Source organism: Elephas maximus, chromosome 4 (assembly GCF_024166365.1).
Source record: "Elephas maximus indicus isolate mEleMax1 chromosome 4, mEleMax1 primary haplotype, whole genome shotgun sequence".
NCBI classification, from domain to species: Eukaryota; Metazoa; Chordata; class Mammalia; order Proboscidea; family Elephantidae; genus Elephas; species Elephas maximus.
This window is the reverse complement of record NC_064822.1, coordinates 181580321-181600778: the sequence shown is the minus strand read 5'-3', so window position 1 is coordinate 181600778 and position 20458 is coordinate 181580321. Positions and strand designations below refer to the sequence as shown.

The 20458-nt window shown below is 53.1% G+C and overlaps 2 protein-coding genes across 12 annotated transcripts in view; both read right to left on the bottom strand.

Moving 5' to 3' along the window:
- Window positions 1-7891, bottom strand: part of TRIOBP (TRIO and F-actin binding protein) — a 72041-nt gene extending 64150 nt beyond the window's left edge. For 2 of the 6 annotated variants that reach the window (XM_049884380.1, XM_049884384.1), the window contains exons 1-2: window positions 7798-7885; window positions 6410-6578 (exon numbers count right to left, since the gene is read on the bottom strand). In XM_049884380.1, the coding sequence (XP_049740337.1) occupies window positions 6410-6523 (114 nt within the window). In that variant the 5' untranslated portion in view covers window positions 6524-6578; window positions 7798-7885. Of the gene's footprint in view, window positions 1-573; window positions 706-6409; window positions 6579-7797 lie in introns of those variants that run through there. The other 4 variants (XM_049884379.1, XM_049884382.1, XM_049884381.1 and 1 more) reach the window with 4 other exon arrangements.
- Window positions 7892-8259: 368 nt separating this feature from the next.
- Window positions 8260-20164, bottom strand: NOL12 (nucleolar protein 12). Of its 6 annotated transcripts, XR_007517397.1 has the most exons (7): window positions 18794-19997; window positions 18041-18146; window positions 17755-17803; window positions 17117-17259; window positions 16570-16661; window positions 15906-16140; window positions 9162-9236 (listed from the first exon to the last, which is right to left on the bottom strand). XR_007517397.1 is itself a non-coding variant. In XM_049884394.1 (6 exons), exons 1-6 carry the CDS (start codon window positions 20090-20092, stop codon window positions 8284-8286), a joined length of 705 nt encoding a protein of 234 aa, XP_049740351.1. In that variant the 5' UTR covers window positions 20093-20164; the 3' UTR covers window positions 8260-8283. The 6 variants fall into 6 exon arrangements, 5 of the variants coding, with proteins under 5 accessions (XP_049740351.1, XP_049740356.1, XP_049740355.1 ...); XM_049884394.1 differs by lacking the exons at window positions 15906-16140; window positions 16570-16661; window positions 18794-19997 and adding exons at window positions 8260-8471; window positions 20010-20164 and having other exon boundaries at window positions 9101-9236; XM_049884399.1 differs by lacking the exon at window positions 15906-16140 and having other exon boundaries at window positions 9096-9236.
- Window positions 20165-20458: the final 294 nt, after the last annotated feature.

Below are 20458 nucleotides of genomic sequence, written 5' to 3'. Positions count from 1 at the left end.
AGGAGGTGCAAGAGCAAGACCTTGGAAGAAAAGAGAGATTTGACCACTGAAGGAGGGGCAGGGGGCTCCAGGGCTGGCGGGTCAAGGCCAAGGGGTAACGGCTGGGGCCTGAGCCACTGCCACTCCTGTCTGCCTCCCGCCCTCTGCACAGCCACACCTGCTTGCCAGGGCTGGTGCTGGGCTCACCCAGGGGGAACGGCTGCTCACCTCCAGGAAGGCCCCCCCATCCCTCCCCACTTCCCAGGTGGCAGGGCCCTCCCTTGGTGGTGGGAGACTGTGGCCACAGCACCCCACGCCCCGCCTCCTCTCAGGTTACCTGGGCGGCGGGCTCCAGCGGCGGTGGCAGCTGGTGGCTGTCAGCACCCTCGTCCCCGGGGGGCTCCGGCTCCGGCCCCCGCACTGCTGCCCTCCCAGGCCCCAACTCCAGGCCGTGGTGGCGGTGGCCGACACAGCAGAAACCTTAGAAGGGCCAGCCTCAGGAGCAGGGGCCCCTCATTACTGTTTCATAAGCCAGGGCCCAGCCAAGAACGATGCGGGACATGAAACCACGGGAACCCGATCCAGCCGGCTCACCTGAAAGGCTGGCGGGCAGGCGGGGGCCTGGGCCAGTGCTCCCTGGAGACCAGACAGCCCAAGGCCTAGGCCGCAGCCTGGCCAGAGGGCTGGGGTGGGCACAGGCTCTCCGCGTTCCAAGACGGCCACCCCTGACAGGGTCTAGGCACTGCCAAGGAGAGGGGCCCAGATGTCTGCTGTACCATCCAGGCCAGAGCAGGCCCGCCTGGGTTCAATTTCTCCCCTACCCTGGAGCCAGATTCTGATCAGAGCTCGGCAGCGGGAGGCATCAGACCCGACGCCCGGCCTGGCGCCTCGGCTGCCCTGGGGACCTCACAGCATGAATGAGGAGGGAGTGGCTCTCGGGCATCACCAAGGGGTCCCAGCCCAGCTGGGTGTGGCAGGACCCTCGGCCTGCAATGGCATCTCATTCCTACTTCCACCCCGGCCCCCATCACCACCCACCCAGCAGTCAGTCCTCGGCTCTGATTTCCTGTCTGGCGGGTCAGCACAGCCTCTGGCCTCAGACAGACCTCAGGCCCAATCCTGGCTCCTCCACTTCCCAGCTGGGTGACCTCAGCCTGGTGGCTTCCCCTCTGTAAGCCTAGTTTTCTCAACTCTGAAATGGAGAGGAACTGAAACCAAGACCTAGGACAAGTGACTTCTCTCTGGGCCTCAGCTGTCCCCTTTGCACCACAGGGATGAAACAGGGTGCACCCCCTGGGATGCTGTGAGAAGCTGCTGTCCTTGTTGTCTGCCACCAAGTCAGCCCCCACTCATGGAGACCCCACGTAGAATGGAACGAAGTGCTGCCTGGTCCTGCCATCCCCGTGACTGGTTTTGGATCGGACCATTGTGATCCATAGGGTTTTCATTTTTCATGGGCTGGTTTTCGGAAGCAGATTGTCAGGCCTTTCTTCCTAGTCCATCTTAGTCTGGAAGCTCCGCTGAAACCTGTTCAGCATCATAGCAACACGCAAGCCTCCACTGACAAGACAGGTGGCGGTCGTGCATGAGGCGTATCGGCCAGGAATGGAACCCAGGTCTCCCACATGGGAGGCTGGAATTCACCAATGCCCCTGGCCATGGGAATGAAATGAGCTGATATTTGTAAAGAGCCTAGGACAGTGCTTGGCCCGTACATCTTAACTAAAATAAATGATATAAAAATGTTAAATACAATTTTATAAAGGTAAAATAGATAGAATAATGTCAAATGCAATTAAGAACAAACAAATCGGAAAGGTATGTGAGTGCCTGTCTTACAGCAGGAGCCGCCCACCTAGACCCCCCCCCCCCCCGCACCCCTCCAGCACTTGGCCATGACCTGGTCAAGGTTGTATGATTTCCAGAGTTAACCCTCCCCCACCTCCCAGCCTGTGGGAGAGTCAGGGAGAGCAGAGCAGGGACTTGCAGAACGGGGGCTCCCCAGGGCCTTTTGCATGATCAGCCGGTCAAGCTTCAGGGACCTCTGGGACCTGGGGCCCTTTCTGCATATTCTCGGGTGGATGAAGATGTCAGAGCTGGACCCAGCTCCGTTTCTTTGCTGAGCTCCTGGGAACGCCTTTATCCAGCCCCACAGGGAGTAGCCTGTGCCCAGGTGTAACTGGGGATCCAGGTCAGGAATGGTGCAGCTCCAGTGAGCCAGAGGCCTGCTTTCTAACATACAGATGTTGTGACTTCCCATGTATGAAATCTCTTGAGTTAAAGCCAAGGGCAAATCAGGCCAAGGTTCCAGAATCCAGCCCCCTTGGAGGAAAAACTGGCAAAACTTGGTTCACTGGAGACCTGCTACTGCAGGCAGATGGGGAGAGAGTGGGTGATGCAGAGCAAGCCGGGGCGACCCAGCGGGCACCTAGGGCAAGCAACCCGTGTCCCTGGGAGAGCAACAGGGAGACGTCTACTCATTCTATCAACACCCAACCGTGGAGGATCTGCTGTATTTCAGATTCCAGGTGGAGTCCAGGTGGCAGCAGGGTGGACAGGGAGGCAAATGGAAAAGTCAAGAAAAAGTGGTTGCCAGCCTCTGGGAACGGTCCCCTGCCCAGGGTCTGGTCCTGGGGCCTGGCTCCGAGATGTAACCGCCAACCCTTGTGCGTTCCCAGGACCCAGGGGTGTTCAGAGCAATTGGAAGGTCAAAGAAGCAAAGGATTTGACATAAGTACCCCTCCCAGATCTTGAAACCATCTCTTGCCTTTGCTTAAGAGAAAAACCAAAACCAAACCCAGTGCTGTTGAGTCGATTCCGACTCCTAGTGACCCTATAGGGCAGGGTAGAACTGCCCCATAGAGCTTCCAAGGAGCGCCTTGAGGATTCAAACTGCCGACTGTTTAGTTTAGCAGCTGTAGCACTTAACCACTATGCCACCAAGGTTTCCAAGAGAGAAGGGGGCAAATACCTGGAGCTCTCTTCCCACTCCATTTCCATCCCAATAGTCTTAGCCTTCTTGCTACCTGTGTTTAAAAGCTGGATTCCGCTGGCCTGCACCCGCCCCAGGCCCTCTCCTGGTCTACTTTCTCTGCACTCCCCTCTGCAGACAGTGGCTCATCCATGAGCACAACTTTAGGCAGGGCCAGATCCTGATGACTCTCAAGCCTCTCTCCCATATATTCAGTTACCTCCCCTCATCTCACTGGGCTGCTAACTGAAGGGTTGGGGATCTGAGTCTTCCCAGAGAGGTGCCTCAGAAGAAAGACCTGGCAATCTAGTTCTGAAAAACCAGCCACTGAAAACCCTATAAAACTTAGAGGGCAGTGAGTTCATGTTAATGGGGGAAGAACAAATCAGAAAAAGGAGGGTGAGGATGGCTGCACAACTTGAAGGATGTAACTAATGTCACTGAATTGTACACGTAGAAACTGTTGAATTGTTTTGCTGTGTACTTTGTCAACAACAACAAAAGCAATAAAATAAATTATTAAAAAAGAAAACCCTATGGAGCTCAGTTCTACTCCGACACACTTGAGGTCACCGCGAGTCGGAGTCAACTCCATGGCTAATGGCTTCATCTCCACTGGAGTGTCCCACAGGCACCTCAAACTCACCACACCCCAAACAGATTTTCCATCCCGAGTACCCTGCCTCAGGAAGTTACTTAGGGGTCAGCCATGGGCCTCCCCCACCCCTCCACCTTCTTGTTATTCAGAAACCCAATTCTGTAGATTCTCCTATGCAGTTAGTTCTGGAATGTGTTCATCTGTCTCCATCCCTCAGCCCCCATCATCTCTTGCGTGAGTAATTGTACCTTTTCCTACCGGTCACCCTGATTCAATTTCACCTCCCTGTACTCCATTCTCTGCCCAGCAGTCAGAAGAACTTAGAAAAATACAAATCTGATCATGACTCCCCTATTTAAAATCTCCAGTGGCTCCCATCGCCCTCAGGGTAAAGTCCAAAGCCCTCAGCATATCCACGAGGGCCAGTGAGACCCAGCCCTGCTCCATCTCCATCCTTGTCCTGGAGCTCCTCTGCCCCTCCCTCTTGCTGGCCTCTCCAGTCCTCCCAGGTGCGTCCCTCCTTTCTGCCTCAGGGCCTTTGCATGTGCTGTTCTCGTCCTCTCCCCTTCCACCAACATCACTGGGCCAGTGCCCATGCAGCCTTTACCAAGCATCTGAAATGTCATTTTCTTGGAGAAATTTTCCCCAGTGCCCTATCATTTACTTCTGGTACCACTTTCTATTCCTTTACAACATCTATCGTAACCATGATTAAATCATTATTGGCATGATGACATTTTTACTGTTTCCCTTGTTAGACCACAAGCCCCATGAAGGCAGGGATGTGTCTGTTTTATTTATCGCCATTTCCCAGACATTGGGCACAATGCCTGGCACATTTTAAGCTCTCATTCAGTATGTGTTGAATACGTCAACTGGCCCGAGGTCTCAGAGTTGGGAGTGGTGGAACTGAGACTAGAACTCACATCTGTCTGGATCCAGGCTTTCCTCCCACTCCATGCTTGCTGGCTCCCCACCCACTGGGAGAAGGTCATGGGAGATGGACCCACTGGACTTTCAGGCATCTGTTCTCTGACCTTGGGGGTTGGGTGGGGAGGCTGTTACTACAGATGTAACGGTAGGTAGAAAAAGAATCTCCAGTGTTCTACATCCTAGTTTGATAAGTAGTATCTGGGGTCTTAAAAGCTTACAAGTGGTCTTCTAAGATACAACCATTGGTCTCCACTTGTCTGAAGCAAAAGAAAAATGAAGGAAACCGAACAAAGAAGAAACTAGTCCACAGGACTAATAGCCCACATGAACCACAGCCTCTTCTAACCTGAGACCAGAAGAACTAGATGGTGCCCAATTACCGACCGTTCTGACCAGGGACACAATAGAAGGTCCCAAAGAAGGTGGAAGAAAAATGTACAACAAAACTCAAATTCCTAAAAAAGACTAGACTTACTGGACTGATAGAGACTAGAGGAACCCCATGACTATTGCCCAAGATGCCTTTTAAACTTGGAACTGAAGCTACTTCCGGAGGACTCCTTTTAACCAAATAATAGATTTATTTATAAAATAAATAATATCACCGTGAGGAATGTGCTCCCTCAAACAATCAACTATACAAGACCAAGTGGCCAACATTTACCCGAAAGCAAGGATGAGAAAGCAAGGGAGGGCAGGGGAGCTAGATCATCGGAAACAGAACAAACAGAATGGAAATAATGAGAATGCTACATTGTGAGTTTGTGTAAAAATTGTTAAATGGGAACCCAATTTGCTGTGTAAACTTCTACCTAAGAGCTAGATACCCTGATTGTCTTGTTGCCTCCATTTTACCCATGAGAAGAGCGACTCCAGAGAGGTTAAATGACACAAGGTCACACAGCAGGTAAACGGCAAACTTAGGATGAAACTCGGGCCTGCCCGGCTCCAAAGCTGCAGGGCAGTTCCCTTACAATGACTCTTTCTCAGAGCCTAACCCCCCACATCTCCCAATACCCCGGCATAAAGCCACCCATCAGCTCAACAAGAACCTCAGGCCCTGCAGGGAATGACAGAGCCACAGGGGGTCAATTTGGTCTGGAAATTCACAGGTCTGTGCTTCTTTCTCATAAGAGTCCCTGAGTGGTGCTAATCTCCTTTTCAAATGCCCCACTGCTAACCAGAAAGTTGGAGGCCACCCAGAGGCACCTCAAAGGAAAGGCCTGGTAACCTACTTGTGAAAAGTCAGCCACTGAAGACCCTCTGGTGCACAGTTCTATTCTGACACACGTGGGGTTGCCATGAGTCGGAATCAACTCAGCAACTTTGTTTTTTTAAACTGCTGCTTCTCACAGCTTGTGTACCTGGTGCCCTAGGTTTACACGTATAGGGCTTGGCATCAGAGCACACTGATCCCAAAGTGAGACAGTACCTCCCCTTTCAACCCTTTCGCTCCTTCGATTATTTCAAGGACAAAGTCTCCACTGGGTGCTGGGGTATCTTTTAACACCTCTCTAATCTCTCATCTCCCTTTTTAACAAAGAGACAGCAGAAATAACATTTCTATTTCTATTTTTTACTCTTACTTCTCTATCTTTCTATATTCTGGACATGATACTGGTTTTCCATTTATGGTGGTGACATACAGTTTTGTTTCAGTATAAGTGAAAAAAAGGATGTCAGTTGAAAGAATAATAAAGTAATAGATTAGATGAGGCGTGGCAAAAACTCATTAAAGCAAAGCAGAACGACTGATGTTTAAGAAATATGAACATGGTCCAACTATCTCACTGTACAGAAGGGAAAACTGAGGCTCTGCCCAGGAGGAAGGCCAGCATCAAGGTTCACACTGCAAGTTACTGGCCAGGCCTGGCCACACTGCCAACTCCCATTCCAAGCTACCCAGCCCCTCAAGAAAACCAGCCCACCTGGTGCCTGGCTCCATGGACCTCCTCAGGGTGAAAACAGTTTTGGCAGAGGCTTTGGGCAAACATGTTGGTCTCAAAGCTCTCGCAGGGGATATTCCCAGCCACCTGTTCCATGTTGATGCGTCAGGCCAGAGCAGCTTCTGTGATCAAGCAGACCCTCTTGGTGGGTCTTGGGAAGATGGGGGAGGCAAGGATCAGATGGCTGACTGAGCCTCCACCTGAACCCCAGCCGCAGCTTGCCCCAGTCAAGACAAAAAAGCAAAGCAAAACAAGCCCATTGTCGCAATTTCAACTCACAGTGACCCCACAGGACAGAGCAGAGATGCCCCATAGGGTTTCTAAGGAGCAGCTGGTGGATTCAAACTGCTGACCTTTTGGTTAGCAGCCAAGCTCTTAACCACTGTACCACCAGAGCTCCAGTCAAGACAAGGACCCAAAAAATAATCTATCCATCCATCCATCCATCCATCCATCCATCCATCCATCCATCCATCCATCCATCCATCCATCCATCCACCCACCCACCCACCCATCCATCCATCCATCCATCCATCCATCCCTCTGTTCATTTATTCGTTCATCAAACACTCATTAAGCACCTACTAAGCACCAGACTCTGTCAAGCATTTGATGCCTGATTTCTAGTCCTTATTGCAGTATTGCTCAAAGTGTTTTCCCAGAACCCTGCCTTAGACTTTCCTGGGCTGCTCCCACAAATGCAGATTCCTGGTTCCCTGCCAGACCTACCCAGTTAGAATCTCTGAGGGTGAGGCCTGCGGTGTGTATTTTAAACAAGCCCCACAGGGGATTCCAAAGCATGGCAAAGTTTGAGTGCCCTTGTCTTACAGCTACCTGTATTGTAGATGATATGAAACATAATATTTAATTATCAATATTCATCATAGATACCATTTCAGATGAGGCAACTAAGGCTCAGAGAGATGGCATAACTGGCTCAAGCGCACAGTAGCTGAGCTGGATTCAAATCCAGGTCTGTGTGCCTCTCTGCCTTCTTGGAGGTGGAGGTAAGGGCACAGGATCACACTGACATATCACAGGATCCCTTGGGAAACAGGGTGTGAGGCAAAATGTTGGGCAGGCATTTGGAGAGTCTCAGAAAAAGTGACTAACCTAAGGTCACACAGCGAGTTTACTGCAGAGCAAAGCCAAAGAGAAGATTAGTATTCTGTTGAGCCCACGGCTCTCCCTTCTGGGTTCCCCCGGGGCTCCAACATCCACCCCTTGGAAGAATAACTGGAGACGCCCTCTTTTCCTCCCCACCTGTACAGAGCCCGAGGAGGGGAGTGGAGGGTGGTCTGGGAAGAGTGGGAGGAATCCAACTTCCCCAAACATGCACTTTATGGTGCCCCCAGGTCACCTGCCCATACCTGTCCTCTCCTGGTGAGTTTCCTCCAAAGCGGCCCAGGGGATCAGGCCTTTGCTACCAATCTCGGCTGAGAGCTGGGCAATTTCACGTCCTCTCCTGGGGCAGCCAGGGCGAAGGCTTCTCCACCATAAGACCTGGGGTGTGGAATGGGACTGGGGCAGGGCTCCGCGTGGGGCAGGGGCACCCACTGGCACCTTCACGGCTCCGGGCTCTTGGACCCTCCTGGGGCGGCCATCTCCAGGTCATTCCCTGCTCCCGTGGCGGAGGGAGTGCGCATCTGTCGCGCCCAGCCTAGGCGGTTCTTTCCCAGGCTGGACACAAAAAGGAGCATCGCTCCGGACGGAGAACGCTGCTCATTTTCCCGGGGGCTGGGGGTGAGGCGGAGGTTCTGCTCCACGTTCCCCTCGCTTTCCCATTCCCTCCACCCCCAACGTGCAGACCCTTTCTCTAAAGTGCACTTTAGACGTGAATGTAGTAATGAAAAACCTTAGAGGATACGCGTGCCCCACCCAGAGAAAGGACCCCTGGACCTCTGCAGCCAGCCAGCCAGCCAGTCCCGCCCCGTATCCTTTGCCGCCCTGTCCTCCCAGTCCTCATTTTTCCGCCGCCCGATACGAACCTCGGCTCGGGTTTCCACGCACTGGGGTGCCGGGTGGGAGGCGGGGGTCACGGCCTCTTTATTTTAACAATGAATCAGAACGTTACCCGGGAGGGGAACGGGAAACCACGCCCCTGATGCGCTCGCATAGGCTCTCTCTAGGTGCTTCATTTGCATGGAGGCTGTGGGATTGGGCAATTCGACAACAAGGGGCGGGGCCGATGAGGGCGTGTCTCAGACGCCTCCTGAGCGCGGGACCCGCAGCACGTTTAGCCTGGCCGCTCCCCGGTCAGGGTCCCCAGGGGACCCTTGAGAGGACTGGCACTGGCAGATTTAGCCTCCGGTGGAGATCAATTTCCCTGATCTTTTTCCCCTAGGTTCAGCCCGCTTCCTCATGCTTGTCACAGTCCACTAGACTACCTTTAACTCAGACCTTGGGCTAGAGACTTCACCCTTCTGTGCCTCAGTTTCCTTATCTATAAAATAAGATAGTAATAGCTATTAAATCTATTAAATGGGGATTGCTGTTAGTTGCCATCGAGTTGGCTCTGACTCATAGCAACTTTATGTATAAAAGGAAACGCTGCCAGGCGGGTCCTGAGCCATCTTCCTCATCCTTGGTCCGTCTGAGTCCATGGTTGTAGGTATTGTGTCACCCCAGCTCATGGAGGGTTCCCCCCGTTTTATATGTTGCCCTCTACTTTACCAAGCATGATGTCTTTTTCCTGATAACATGTCCAAGTCTCGCCATCCTTGCTTCTAAGGAGTATTCTGGTTGTATTTCTGCTCAGACTGATGCGTCCTTCTGGCAGTCCAAAATATGGCATCTGCTTATAGCGTTGCTGTGAGGACGAAATGAAATCATACAAAGTAAGAAGTGCATTCCAACAGTTTGGGCATCTAGTAAGCGCAGAATGCACGTGCAGGACTAAAACTACACAGGGTAAGCACGGACTTACTTGTGCTTCCTTACTAATCTGTAGTGAACAATTTTACGTTTTTTCACCACATCAAAGATTCTGCTTCTAGGTATGGCTGGCATCTCTCTCCACCCCACAGCACCTTCCTACAGAATCAAAGCCTCTTTTCAAATCCACAATCCCTGACAGGGACAGAGTACCTAGAAAGCAAGGTAAGCATGGACTTATTTGTGCTTATTTACTAATGTGTTTCACATGTTTTTCACCACATCAACAGTCTTTGCTCTAGTTTCCTACTCCAGAGAGTTTTTACTTTTGTCCAGGTTGATTGACATTTCCTGGGTAAGCTATAAACAAGTACAGTTTGATATTTTTTGTCTGGCCCTTGGCTGCAGCCTGCCCTGTGATTGGTATGCACCTTGCAGGGATTGGTCAATATACTATGCAAATGAAGTGACTATAGCATACTATGCAAATGAAGTGTCTGTGGCCTATCCAGAGGGGATTGGTCAGTTTGTCCGCGGTGGGAGGACCCTGCCTTGAAATCGATGAGGAGTTTGTGTATATATGCAGCCAATGCCACAGAGATTTTTCAAACCCAAAGCAGGAAGAAGCAGAAAGGGCAAAAGGCAAGAGAGAAGCAACAAGAAAAGGGGCAAGGAACCTTCTAAAAGAGCTGTAACATGGGTCAAGGGTTATAACACTGAAGGTGATGATAGGCGTGGAATGGGCTCTGAGGCAGAGTTGGCAGTGACCGATGGCAGAGCCAAGAGGAACCTGTCCTCAGAGGTACAAGAGGAGGTTTGCATGGCTTTGAGGGGGTGTGCATAGCAGAGAGAAGGGGCAAGAGGAGCTGAGCACACTGTCCTGCACTCAAGAGCGGAGGGATGTGCTCTTCTCTTTGGGGGAGCCTTCCAGACTACCTGCATGCTTCCTGATCCTCATCCCCAGTTGTACCCTGTTACTTCCTTAATAAACCACGTAACTGCAACAGATTATCAAACTCAGAAGTACAGCATGCTGTGGGAAGAACTCCTAGTATCAGAATTGGTAAAAAGGTTGGAGAGTGGTGGTATATCTGACTGAGATGGGCAGCTGCTGGGAGGAGCTAAGCCGCCATTTTCCCTCCGGCCTCAGTGCAACTGCACCGACCTGATGACATCAGCACCATCACAGGAGCTGTCCCCCAATCCTGATGGGCCACGCTCCTGAACACGCCCGGAAGAGCCCACCCCACTTTCCTCCCCATGTAAACCCCCTGTGCCTGCAGATTGGGGAGTCCTGTCGGCAACGCAGGTCCCAGTGTGCTCCCTTGCTTGGCCAACCAAATAGTTTTCTTCTTTCACTTTCACCCGGCTGGTGTCTCAGTGTCATGCTTAGCGAGACCTGGAGGACTGGAAACATGACCTCCACCTCGTAAGGCTCAGCTTTATGCTGATGGAGACTCTGATTATCCCTCCTGAAGTTAGATTCTGATGCTACTACTACTACTATTTTACCGTAAAACCTCAAACCAAATTTGTTGCTGTGGAGTCGATTCCGATTCATAGTCAGGAGTTTTACAGTAAAGGAGGGATAATAAAACATACATACTGTAAAAATGGCGCCAGGTGTAAAAATGGCACGCGGAGATGCCTGACCTCCCCTCACCGCACAACGGGGCAGGAGAATCATTGTCAGCACAACCAGCTCAAGGCCAACTCCTCCGAGGCAGAGCTCAGACATACCTCCTCTCTCCAACCTTTTTACCAGTTCTAACACTGACTGTCCCTCCCATGGCACTCTCTACTTCTCTGCTGGGTCCAACAATTTGTTGCAATGGACACACGGAACTCACAGACCCTACTCAGTTACACCATTTACTAGGGAAGAGGTTGTAATTCAGGATCAGGGACAACTCAGGATACATTTCTTCGATCAGGACAGCCACTTCGCAGCCGTACCACAGGCAGGCCTCTCTCTGGCCTTTGGCCCCTCAGTTCAGCCTCTGCCCTGCCTGGACAAGTGTTAGAAAGCTCTTTCGCTCTAACAGTAAGTGCTCAGGGGCACCCCAGTCCTCCAGCAAGCCTCCTGCCTGAAGTCACTCAGCTTTGTTGCTCCCTGGGCTGGGAAGCCCATCCTGCAGTCTCCTGCTGGTTTCCTGGTTCTGCTGCCAGCATTTCCCTGCTGCTGCTTCTCACTGTCTCTCACCATCTCAGGGATTACAGCTCTCCGTCTCCTGGTTCTAGGAGGTTCTCAGGGCAGGGATCCTGAGTCCAAAGAATACACTCCACTCCTACCACTTCTTTCTTAGTGGTAGTCAGGTCTCCCTCTGCTCTGGGATTGGTTCTTTTAACCTTAGTGGAATGGGAACACTGACCAATCACCTCCTTAGGGTTCCATACACCTTATTTGCATGGCCACACCCCCACAAGAGTGCCATGCACCTTATTTGCATTCTTAGCAACCCCATTGGTGGGCCACAAGTATCTTCTTTGCATAGTCCTACCCAATCATTGTGTGAGAGTCATAAAGACTATGCTGTTGTTATGTTGCTATGTGCAATCAAGTCAGTTCCAACTCATAGCGACAAAACATTGCCGGGTCCTGTGCCACCCTCAAAATAGTTGTTTGGTTTGAGCCCATTGTTGCAGCCACTGTGTCAATCCATCTCATTGAGAGTCTCTTTTTCACTGACCCCCTACAAAACCAATGCTAGAAGAGCCCTATTAAGTAATTCACTGAACCACACATACCCATAGGAGTATTATGAAGCTTGGATAAGGTAAGTGGAGCCAGAGCCTGTCCCAGAGGCAGTGCGGGGGTGAGGTGGAAGCTCAGTTTGAGTTTGCCGCACAGGGGATGGCCCCGCCCCTCTACCCCTGGCCCTCACCCATCAGTAAAACCTGGAGCTGCCTCAGGGTGGCACTCCTGAAGGTTCATCAAATCCTTATGGGCCCCGACTTTATCAGTTGTGTGTGCTGAAGAGACATCGGCAAACAAAAACTTTCATGGTGCTTACTTACATTCTTACCAGTGGAGAGAAAAGACCCCAAACAAGAGAAATACGCAAAATATGGAGTGTGCTGGCTGGTGATAGGTGCTAAGGAGAAAAATGAAGCAGGGAAGGGGGCTGGAAGTGGGAGGTGTTAAATTTTAAATCAGCGTAGTCTTGGTGACTCCCACACAATGATTGGGTGGGACTATGCAAAAGAAGATACTTGTGGCCCACCAAGGGGATTGCTAAGAATGCAAATAAGGTGCGTGGTATTCAGTCTCACCGAGATGGTGACATTTGGGCAAAGGCCTGAAGGAGACAAGGCAGAGCCTGCAGACCCCTGAGGGAAGAGTGTTTCAGGCAGCAGGCACAGCAAGCACAGGTGCCCTGAGGCAGGAGCCCGCCTGGTGTGTTTGAGAAACAGGAGGCCAGGTGACTAGTGGAGGGAGGCCCGAGGGGAAGTCAATGGGGCCAGGTTGGTGGGTGGGCCTGAGTGTTCTCCCTCGCTCTGGAGATGAGTGGGGCCCCTCAAGAGCATGGGAAGATGGTGGGTAGGTGGGCAGCAGGCTCCATCCTGGAAGGAGAGAAAATGAGAAGACAGAGAAGGGGTTATTAAACCCTCGACCTCATGTGTCTCCTCCATGAGATGTGAGGACGGTGTCTTAGCCATGAGAAGGTGACTTTTGGTGTTGCTTAACCATTCCAAAGGAGCCCTGGTGGTGCAGTGGTTAAGCACTCTGCTACTAACCATAAGGTTGGTGGTTCAAACCCACCAGCTGCTCCACAGGACCAGGCAATCTGCTTTCATAGATTGCAGCTAGGAAACCCTATGGAGCGGTTTTACTTTGTCTGACAGGATCACTATGAGTTGGAATCGACTGGAAGACAATGGGTGAGGTGGGGTGTAACCTCTCGAGACTGTTTTCTGGAAGCAGCCAAAGGTGTGTTAGCGAAGAGCAAAGGTGACTGTTGGAAGAAGCCCCTCCGCCCCTTGTTCTTGGGGAGATGGTGGTAGTGAGGGTGGTTGAGGCCAGACAAGGGGCTCTTAATCCTAATAGCTCCTCTTTTTCCCAAAAGGACCAGGTGGCCCTCCCTGCACACACATTAGTGTGTGACACAGTGAAGGGCAGCTGTCATTATCACCACCTTATGGAAGGGAAACTCAAGGCTCAAGCAAGTTGCCCAGAGCCACTCAGTTACTTGATGACAGTGTGATGCTGCAGGGCTAGGGGTGTAAAGGTTGCAGCCAGGGCAATCACCACTTGTCACCATTCATCTCAGCCTCACCCTCCTCCTGCCCCCTGAAGATCCCATGCTTGCTCACCTCCACACCTTTGCTCATGCTGTGCCCTCTGGCTGGAACACCCCTCTTCAGAGATGGGGGAAAGGATTGCGGATAGTGCGGTCTCACCACTCAGTAAGTCTAAGCCAAGGGCAAGTCACTCACCCCACCCACAGGCCTGCTGGAGAGTCAAATGTTCTGGGCAGGCCTGTGGTGGCAGGGAGCAGGGGCCAACGGGTCAGTCTCTAAAGAGGGCAGCTGGCTGGCTCTAGCCTATCCGACCCTATTAAGTGGTGACCCAATGCAGACAGGTCTGCCTTTTTACTGGAGAAGCCAGAAATCTGAACTTTGATAGGAAATCTCAAGATTTTTTAATATTGCAATTAAGTCAAACTATCTTTGAAGTTTTGAGTCAAGCCAAACTCATCTCCTGGCCTTCTCTACTCTATGCAAAGTACCTCTGAAACAGTCACCGCAAAAGATTTTCACTTCCTTAGTTCTGACTCAAATATCATCCCCTCTAGGAAGACCTCCCAGGCCTCCCCTCCCTTAAGGGCCCACTCCACTGGCACCTTGTGCAGGACTTGCAAGGCTCCTGGGGCACCTTTCACATTGTGGATCATGTGAGTGGCACCTCCTGGAGGTCATACTCTGATCTCAGAGCCTGGGTTTCCTTGGGGTTGTTCATCTAGTCTGGCAGGGTTAATACATGTACCTGGGGTGTGGCCTGGGCCCCTCTACCCTCTGAATCCTTCCCTGGGGATGTTCGTGTCCAGCCAGAGGCCATGACAGTTTAAATCCCAGCTCCAGCTGAGGTGGTGAAGCCTTCTTCAATGCGCTTCTCCCTGCTCTGTGCCCCGCCCTGGACTTGGATAGGTGTCTGTCCTCTAACACTTGAAGCCCCTGAGCTCCAGGGGGACCTCCGTATGTCTGTGTCCTCCAGATCTGAGGACCATGTTTTATTAGCCACGAGAGGATGCCTCTGACATTGGTTCTCCAGGGAATCGATTCCTCCACTCCTGATCCTCACATTGGCCAAATCACTGTGACTCAATCTCCCTGGTTTGCTGGAAGAACTGACGGCATACACGGGAGGAAGCGGATGAGAATTTAATACTTGTAAACATTACATATTGTAAATGGAAGCTGTAAATGACCCCATGTCATTGGAGATGGGTGACAGAACCTGGGTCAGATGTGAGCTGATGGCAGCAGTTGTGAGCACCGCTGAAGGTGCACCCAGGGAATGCCAGTGCTATGGGAAGTTCATACCCATGGTCTCATTTAAGGAATCAGACCCAGAGGTCAGCACTGCAAGGCGCTCACCCATTGGACATGGCAGAGCCCAGATTCAAGGCTTGCTGTGTTTGCTAATTCCCAGGGCTCAGCCCTGCTCATACTCACTGGGGTCTGGGTGGGCAGGGCCCACATGTGATGCATTGAGTTGAGTTCCAGAACCACCTGAAGAGCCCTGCCTCAGACCACACCCTCTGTCAGGCATGGAGGCAGCCAAGCAGGGTGAGTCACCCCACCCTAAGCACAGGGGAAGGCAGTGGGCAGTAGGAGGAAGCTGAGGGGCCTTCAGGGCAGTGAGGCAGAGCCTCCTTCTGGGTCACTCACAAGCTGGGACAAGAAGGGAGCAGGCTGGTTTTCACTGGCGGCGAAGCCACACTTGAAGATCTGAAAGGAGTCTAGAGCGATGGCGGTCTCTGCCGGCACACCTCCTGGCTCCTGATGGGCCTGCCCTGAAGGCTACACTGTTACACAAACTGAAACAGATCTTCTCTAAAAAGTAAGGCTGAACTGCTCCTTCTTTGTTAGGCTCCATCTGGGAGCTTCTGGAAGCCTAGGGAAGCTGCAGCTTGGGGCTGGGGAGGGCTCCAGAACTCACCTGCTTCCACCCCTTCAACTCAGCTAAGGAGACTGATAAGACCAACAAGCGACCGACCCAAAGTCTCAGCCACTTGAGGGCAGAGCTGGCACTGGTCACTGCTACCCACCCTGGCCTGGTGCCTGCTCCTCAGACCAGCAGGTGGGCTCTGGATCTACCAATGGTTACGCTTATACTACAGGGAAAATTGCTGGAGAATGAGGAAGGACCCACTACCCCCTAACCATTTCTACATCCCAGAAGCCTACTCCTGACTCACAGAACCAAGGCCGGGGCGAACAAACCACAAATGGACGTAGCTTCACAACCTGATGAGTGCTGGGAGAGGGGCAGACATATGGGACACGCCCCAAGGTTGGCTCCAAAGGGTGGTCCTCAGGCAGAGGCAACTTGCCCCCTGAGGGGTCCTAGCATTCCACCCTTGGGCCGTGGAGTCACTACCTAGGAGAGCCAAGGGGAGACAGGACAGGTCCTGGCAGTGGAAGCTTGGGTGCGGCCTGGTTCTCAGGCTCACTCCCTGTTGTGTCGGGCTTTGCCTGTCAGCCGGCGGCGCTGGGTTTTGCTCGTGCGAGTGGCACTTGGGGGCTTCTTAGCTGAGTCCTGGGCCCGTCGGGGGTGTTTCTTCTTGACCTTTTTACGCCTGTGTGCATGCAGTGATGCTGTGAGGGAAGAGATCCTGTGGGAGGGTGGAAGGCTGGTGAGGCCAGGGCCTCAGTTCACCCTGGGGAGCAGGGCAGTGGAGGGAGGCTGGGTTGGGGGTGACTGACAGCCAGGGAGGGGGGTCATGACAGGGCCTGGATGCTGCAGCACCAAATTCACCCCCAAGCCGGCCTGCTCTGACCCCAGCGGGCCTGCCGGCTCCTCAGCTCATCAACAGAAAGGCCTTTCACCTGGGCACCAAGAGCACCTGGGGGTGGACCTTCTCAGAGGAGAAAGGACAGTGAGGAGAGGCTGAGGACCACTCAAAGCAGAGCAGAGAGCTACTCTCGGTCCCACATCTGCCCCATGCCACCCTCCATGGGTCAGTGGGAGATGGCTCCACAGGCCCAGTCACCAATGCCAGCCATGAGGAGAGGGACCATAGCAGAGGACAGGCAGGGCTCACCGTTGGGACAGCAGGGGGTCCTTGGACTTCCTGGGTAAGGCTTTGGTTGGCTTCTCCAAAGAGGACACCTCCTCCTCGGCCCCCGCCCCCTGCTAAAGCAGCACAGGAGAAAGGACTGTTCTAGAGTGGACGATCGGAGGCCTGGGTGGGCACCCTGAGCAATCACGCCTCTGTCACTAGGGATGTGATTTGTTACCTCACAGGCCTGGGACAGGGCGTACACCCCAGGAGAGCTGTGTTTCACCACCCTCCACTGCCACACCTATAGCAGGCACGCACTCCAGGCTGGGTGCCGTGTGGAGTGCTGTATGTGGATTAGCTACTTCCATCCCCACAGCAGCCCCGTGAGCCAGGTACTATGAACAACCCCTAATGTACTGACACTTGTCCAGCTCCTGTAGCCACTTGTGGTGGGGCCTCGGAAGCCATGCGGATTTTGTCCAGGCCCTGAAGGGGCCCGGTAGGGATGAGCCCCTTGCGCCAGAATCTACAAGCCATGGACCAGCACTCAGCAGCCCCTTGACAAGCCAGTGTCACTGGGACTCACCTCAGGCGGGGGCAGCCCGAGCAGCCGGGCTCCTGAGAGGTCCAGGTCACTGATGGTGGTCACGGTGACTGTGTGGTTGGGATGGTCGTACTGCACCGACTCTGTCTTTGCCGTCACCAGCCGGTCCAGCTCGTCTGCCTCATCTGTGTGGGGTGGGCACAGACCTGGTCATCAACCCCAGGGCACAAGCAGCCGGGCTTCAGGCCCCCTCCCTGCCCTGGAGTGTGACAGCCTCGCCACTCTAGGGGAGGGCATCAGTGAAAAAACAGGTCCCAGAGCCTGGCCTGTGGCTGAAAGTAAGAGAGCTGCTCCTTCCTTCATGCTCCAGGGGGACCTTAGACCACCAGGTTCCCCCCTTGGACAGACCCTGCATGACACTGGAGCTGCCACCCCCAGTTCCTCCAGGCCCCAGAAACTGGGCTGTCTGCTCAGGATCAGTTTACCTGGAGCTTTAGGTCTCCTCCTGGTCTCTGAACCTCTCATACTTAAGAGGTGCCTGAGAACTCTTTGGCCCCCAAGCCACTACTAAGACCCTGAGAGCTGGGGCAGTTCGCCTCTGTGCAGCCCCCTCACCACAAAGGACAGATAACCTTACGTCTGCTGGCTCTTCTCCATGTCGGGTCAAGGATGGGACTTACCCAGAGCTTCCTCTCTCTCTGCCAACATCTTTAAGTACTCCTGGTGGCGCTGAAACCCAAAGGCAAGAGAACACTGTGAGTATGGCCTCTCAGCCCAACCCTGGGCAGGGACATTGCTCACCTCTAGGGGGAGTGGGACCATGGCTCAGAGGGCAAGACCAGGAGGAGATCACATCCTAAGCCCCAGGTGTCTCTCCACCTGGATGAACTGCTCCCCAGTCCTGCCAACACCCCCCTTGCCCCTCAGCTACACACGGAGACTGCCTCCTGCCCTCCCCCTCCGCACCTCCTCTCGGAGCTTCTTCTGCTCTGCCTTCAGCCGCTGTTTGAGCTCCTCAATGGCTGCCTTCTTCCGCTCCACCTTCCGCTTGTGGAAGCCTGTCAGGTATTCCCTGTGAGAAGGAGGCAGGGCCAGTCAGCAAGGGCTGCAAGGAAAGAAGAGCTTGCTCCAGGCAGAGAAAAGCAGTCAACACTGCGCTCAGTACCATTTCAAAGATCTGCAGACATTAACTCACTTAATCCTCACACACACTGTGTAGTAGCTGTTGTTATTGTTAGGTGGCGTCAAGTCGACCCTACAGGACAGACTAGAACTGCCTCATAGGGTTTCCAAGGCCGTAACCTTTACGAGGGCACGTCGCCAAGTCTTTTCTCCTGCAGAGCCACTGGTGGGTTAGAACCATCGACCTTTTGGTTAGTAGTCGAGTGCTACTCCCCATTTTACAAATGGGGACACTGAGGCAGAGAGAAGCTAGGTTGCTTACCCAAAGTTGCAGAGAGTATAAGGTTAGGAGAAAGAGGAGGATGCTGCCTCTTTTCACTCAATACCCTCCAGAGCTCTCAGCTTCAAGCAACTGGGCCAGGTGGTGGGCATAAGTTGTGGGCACACACAAAATAGGCAAAGGACCCTTTCCACGGCTCCATTACCCAGTGAATTAAATTATTAGCACGGCCTTCAAGGCCACCCTCACCCAGACCTCCAGAGACCCTCCACTAACCAACACCCCATTTGCCCAGGTCACCTGCAACCTTGTCCTACCTGGAGGGTCTGTTGATGCTCCTCTGGGGGCTTCCTGATGATGTCTCAGCATTTCCCCCATCTGATATCTCAAGAGCTACAGCTGCTAACACAAAGGCTGGCAGTTCTAATCTACCAGCTGCCATTGGAAAGCCTATGGGCCAGTTCTACTCTGTCCTGTAGGGTCACTATGAGTTGGAATCGACTCATCAGCAATGGATTTTTAACCAGTTTTATCTGATATCTTAAGGATCCCTGTGGCACAATGGTTAAGTGCTCGGCAGCTAAACAAAAGGTCGGTGGTTCGAACCTACCAGCCACACCACAGGAGGAAGCCCTAGCGGTCTGCATCCATAAAGATTATTGCCTCGGAAACCCTACAGGGCAGTTCTACTTCTATACAGCCACTGTGAGTCAGAATCAATGCCGTGCCAACTTTTTTTTTTTTTAATTTGATATCTGAAGTTCCTGTGTGTGCAAACGATTAATGTGCTTGGATGCTATCCAAAAGGTTGGAGGTTTGAGTCCACCCAGAGGTGCCTTGGAAGAAAGGCCTGGCGATCTACTTCCAAAAAATCAGGCATTGAAAACCCTATGGAGCACAGTTCTACTCTGACACCCACGGTGTCACCATGAGTTGGAGGGAACTGGACTGCAACTGGGGTTATGTGACACCTGGCCTCTTCGTCTCCCTGGAGTCAGTTCCCATCCGTTCCAGCAAACAGCACTGGGCTTTCCGCTTATTCACTACCATGTGCCACGGTGGCACCCAGTCCCCCCATTTGAAGGACCAGACGCTAAAGTTCAGAAGTTCTGCTCCCTGGCTCGAGGCCCGGCACACTGCAGGAGCACAATAAACGTCTGGTGAAGGAATGAATGAACTTAAGCCATTCTCGTTTCATTCACTTATTCACTCATCAACAACGGCTAAAAGCCCTGGGCGGGGTTGTGGGGATCGAAGCCAACCCGAGTGCCCAGCTCTCGGTGTATACAGTAGGCGCTGGGCGGCTGGGGGGCGCCACGAAGGGTGGACCGAGAGCGGGGACGAGCCATTCGCGGCCGCACGGCTGGGGCCGGAAGCGGGCTCTTCCATTCCGCGACCGGATGGAAGTCGAAAAGGAGTCCAGAGCGCCCAGGGGGCGGGGCCGGAAGGGCCTCCACGTGGGCGTGGCGGTCCGGACCTGCGTTAGCCTTGCCGGTCGGCCGGAGAGGAACTCGATTTGGCCTTTCCACTCACCGCCTCTTATCCTCGTCGAAGCTGAGAACGAGCCGGGGCCGCCGATCGTCGCCATCTCGCTTCTTTTTCTTGTTGCGGCCCATAGCGGTGAGGCCTCCGGCGGCACAGCTCCCGCTTGCCCACACTACTTCCGGGTGCAGTGCTTTAGGCCTCCCGGACGCTCCTCTCAGCGAAGCTCCACAGTTCCGCCGCCAGGCCCCGCCTTTTAAAGGGGTCTCCCAGCCCGGCCTCAAGGGTGTAACGTGCGGGTCTCTACCTACTCTAAGAGGCCATATCCCACCTTCTCCTTAAACTAGTTTCTGTGAGAGCCAGGGCCCTTGGCCCCAGCACCTACTACGGTGCTTGGCTCAAAGTAGGTGCTCAATACGGAGTTGTTATTGAATGGCCAAAGAAAGCTGATTGTACACACACACACACACACACACACACGTCTCCAAAAGCGTGTCTCT

What these genes read in the sequence shown, in the direction of transcription:
- NOL12 (XM_049884394.1), bottom strand. Translation starts at nt 20,092, where the DNA reads ATGGGCCGCAACAAGAAAAAGAAGCGAGATGGCGACGATCGGCGGCCC. An exon ending in AGAAGAAGCTCCGAGAGGAG is followed by an intron (nt 17,804 to 18,040) that starts GTGCGGAGGGGG and finishes TTTGGGTTTCAG; the next exon opens with CGCCACCAGGAGTACTTAAA. An exon ending in TCGGGCTGCCCCCGCCTGAG is followed by an intron (nt 9,237 to 17,116) that starts GTGAGTCCCAGT and finishes TCGTCCTCACAG; the next exon opens with CAACGCTATAAGCAGATGCC.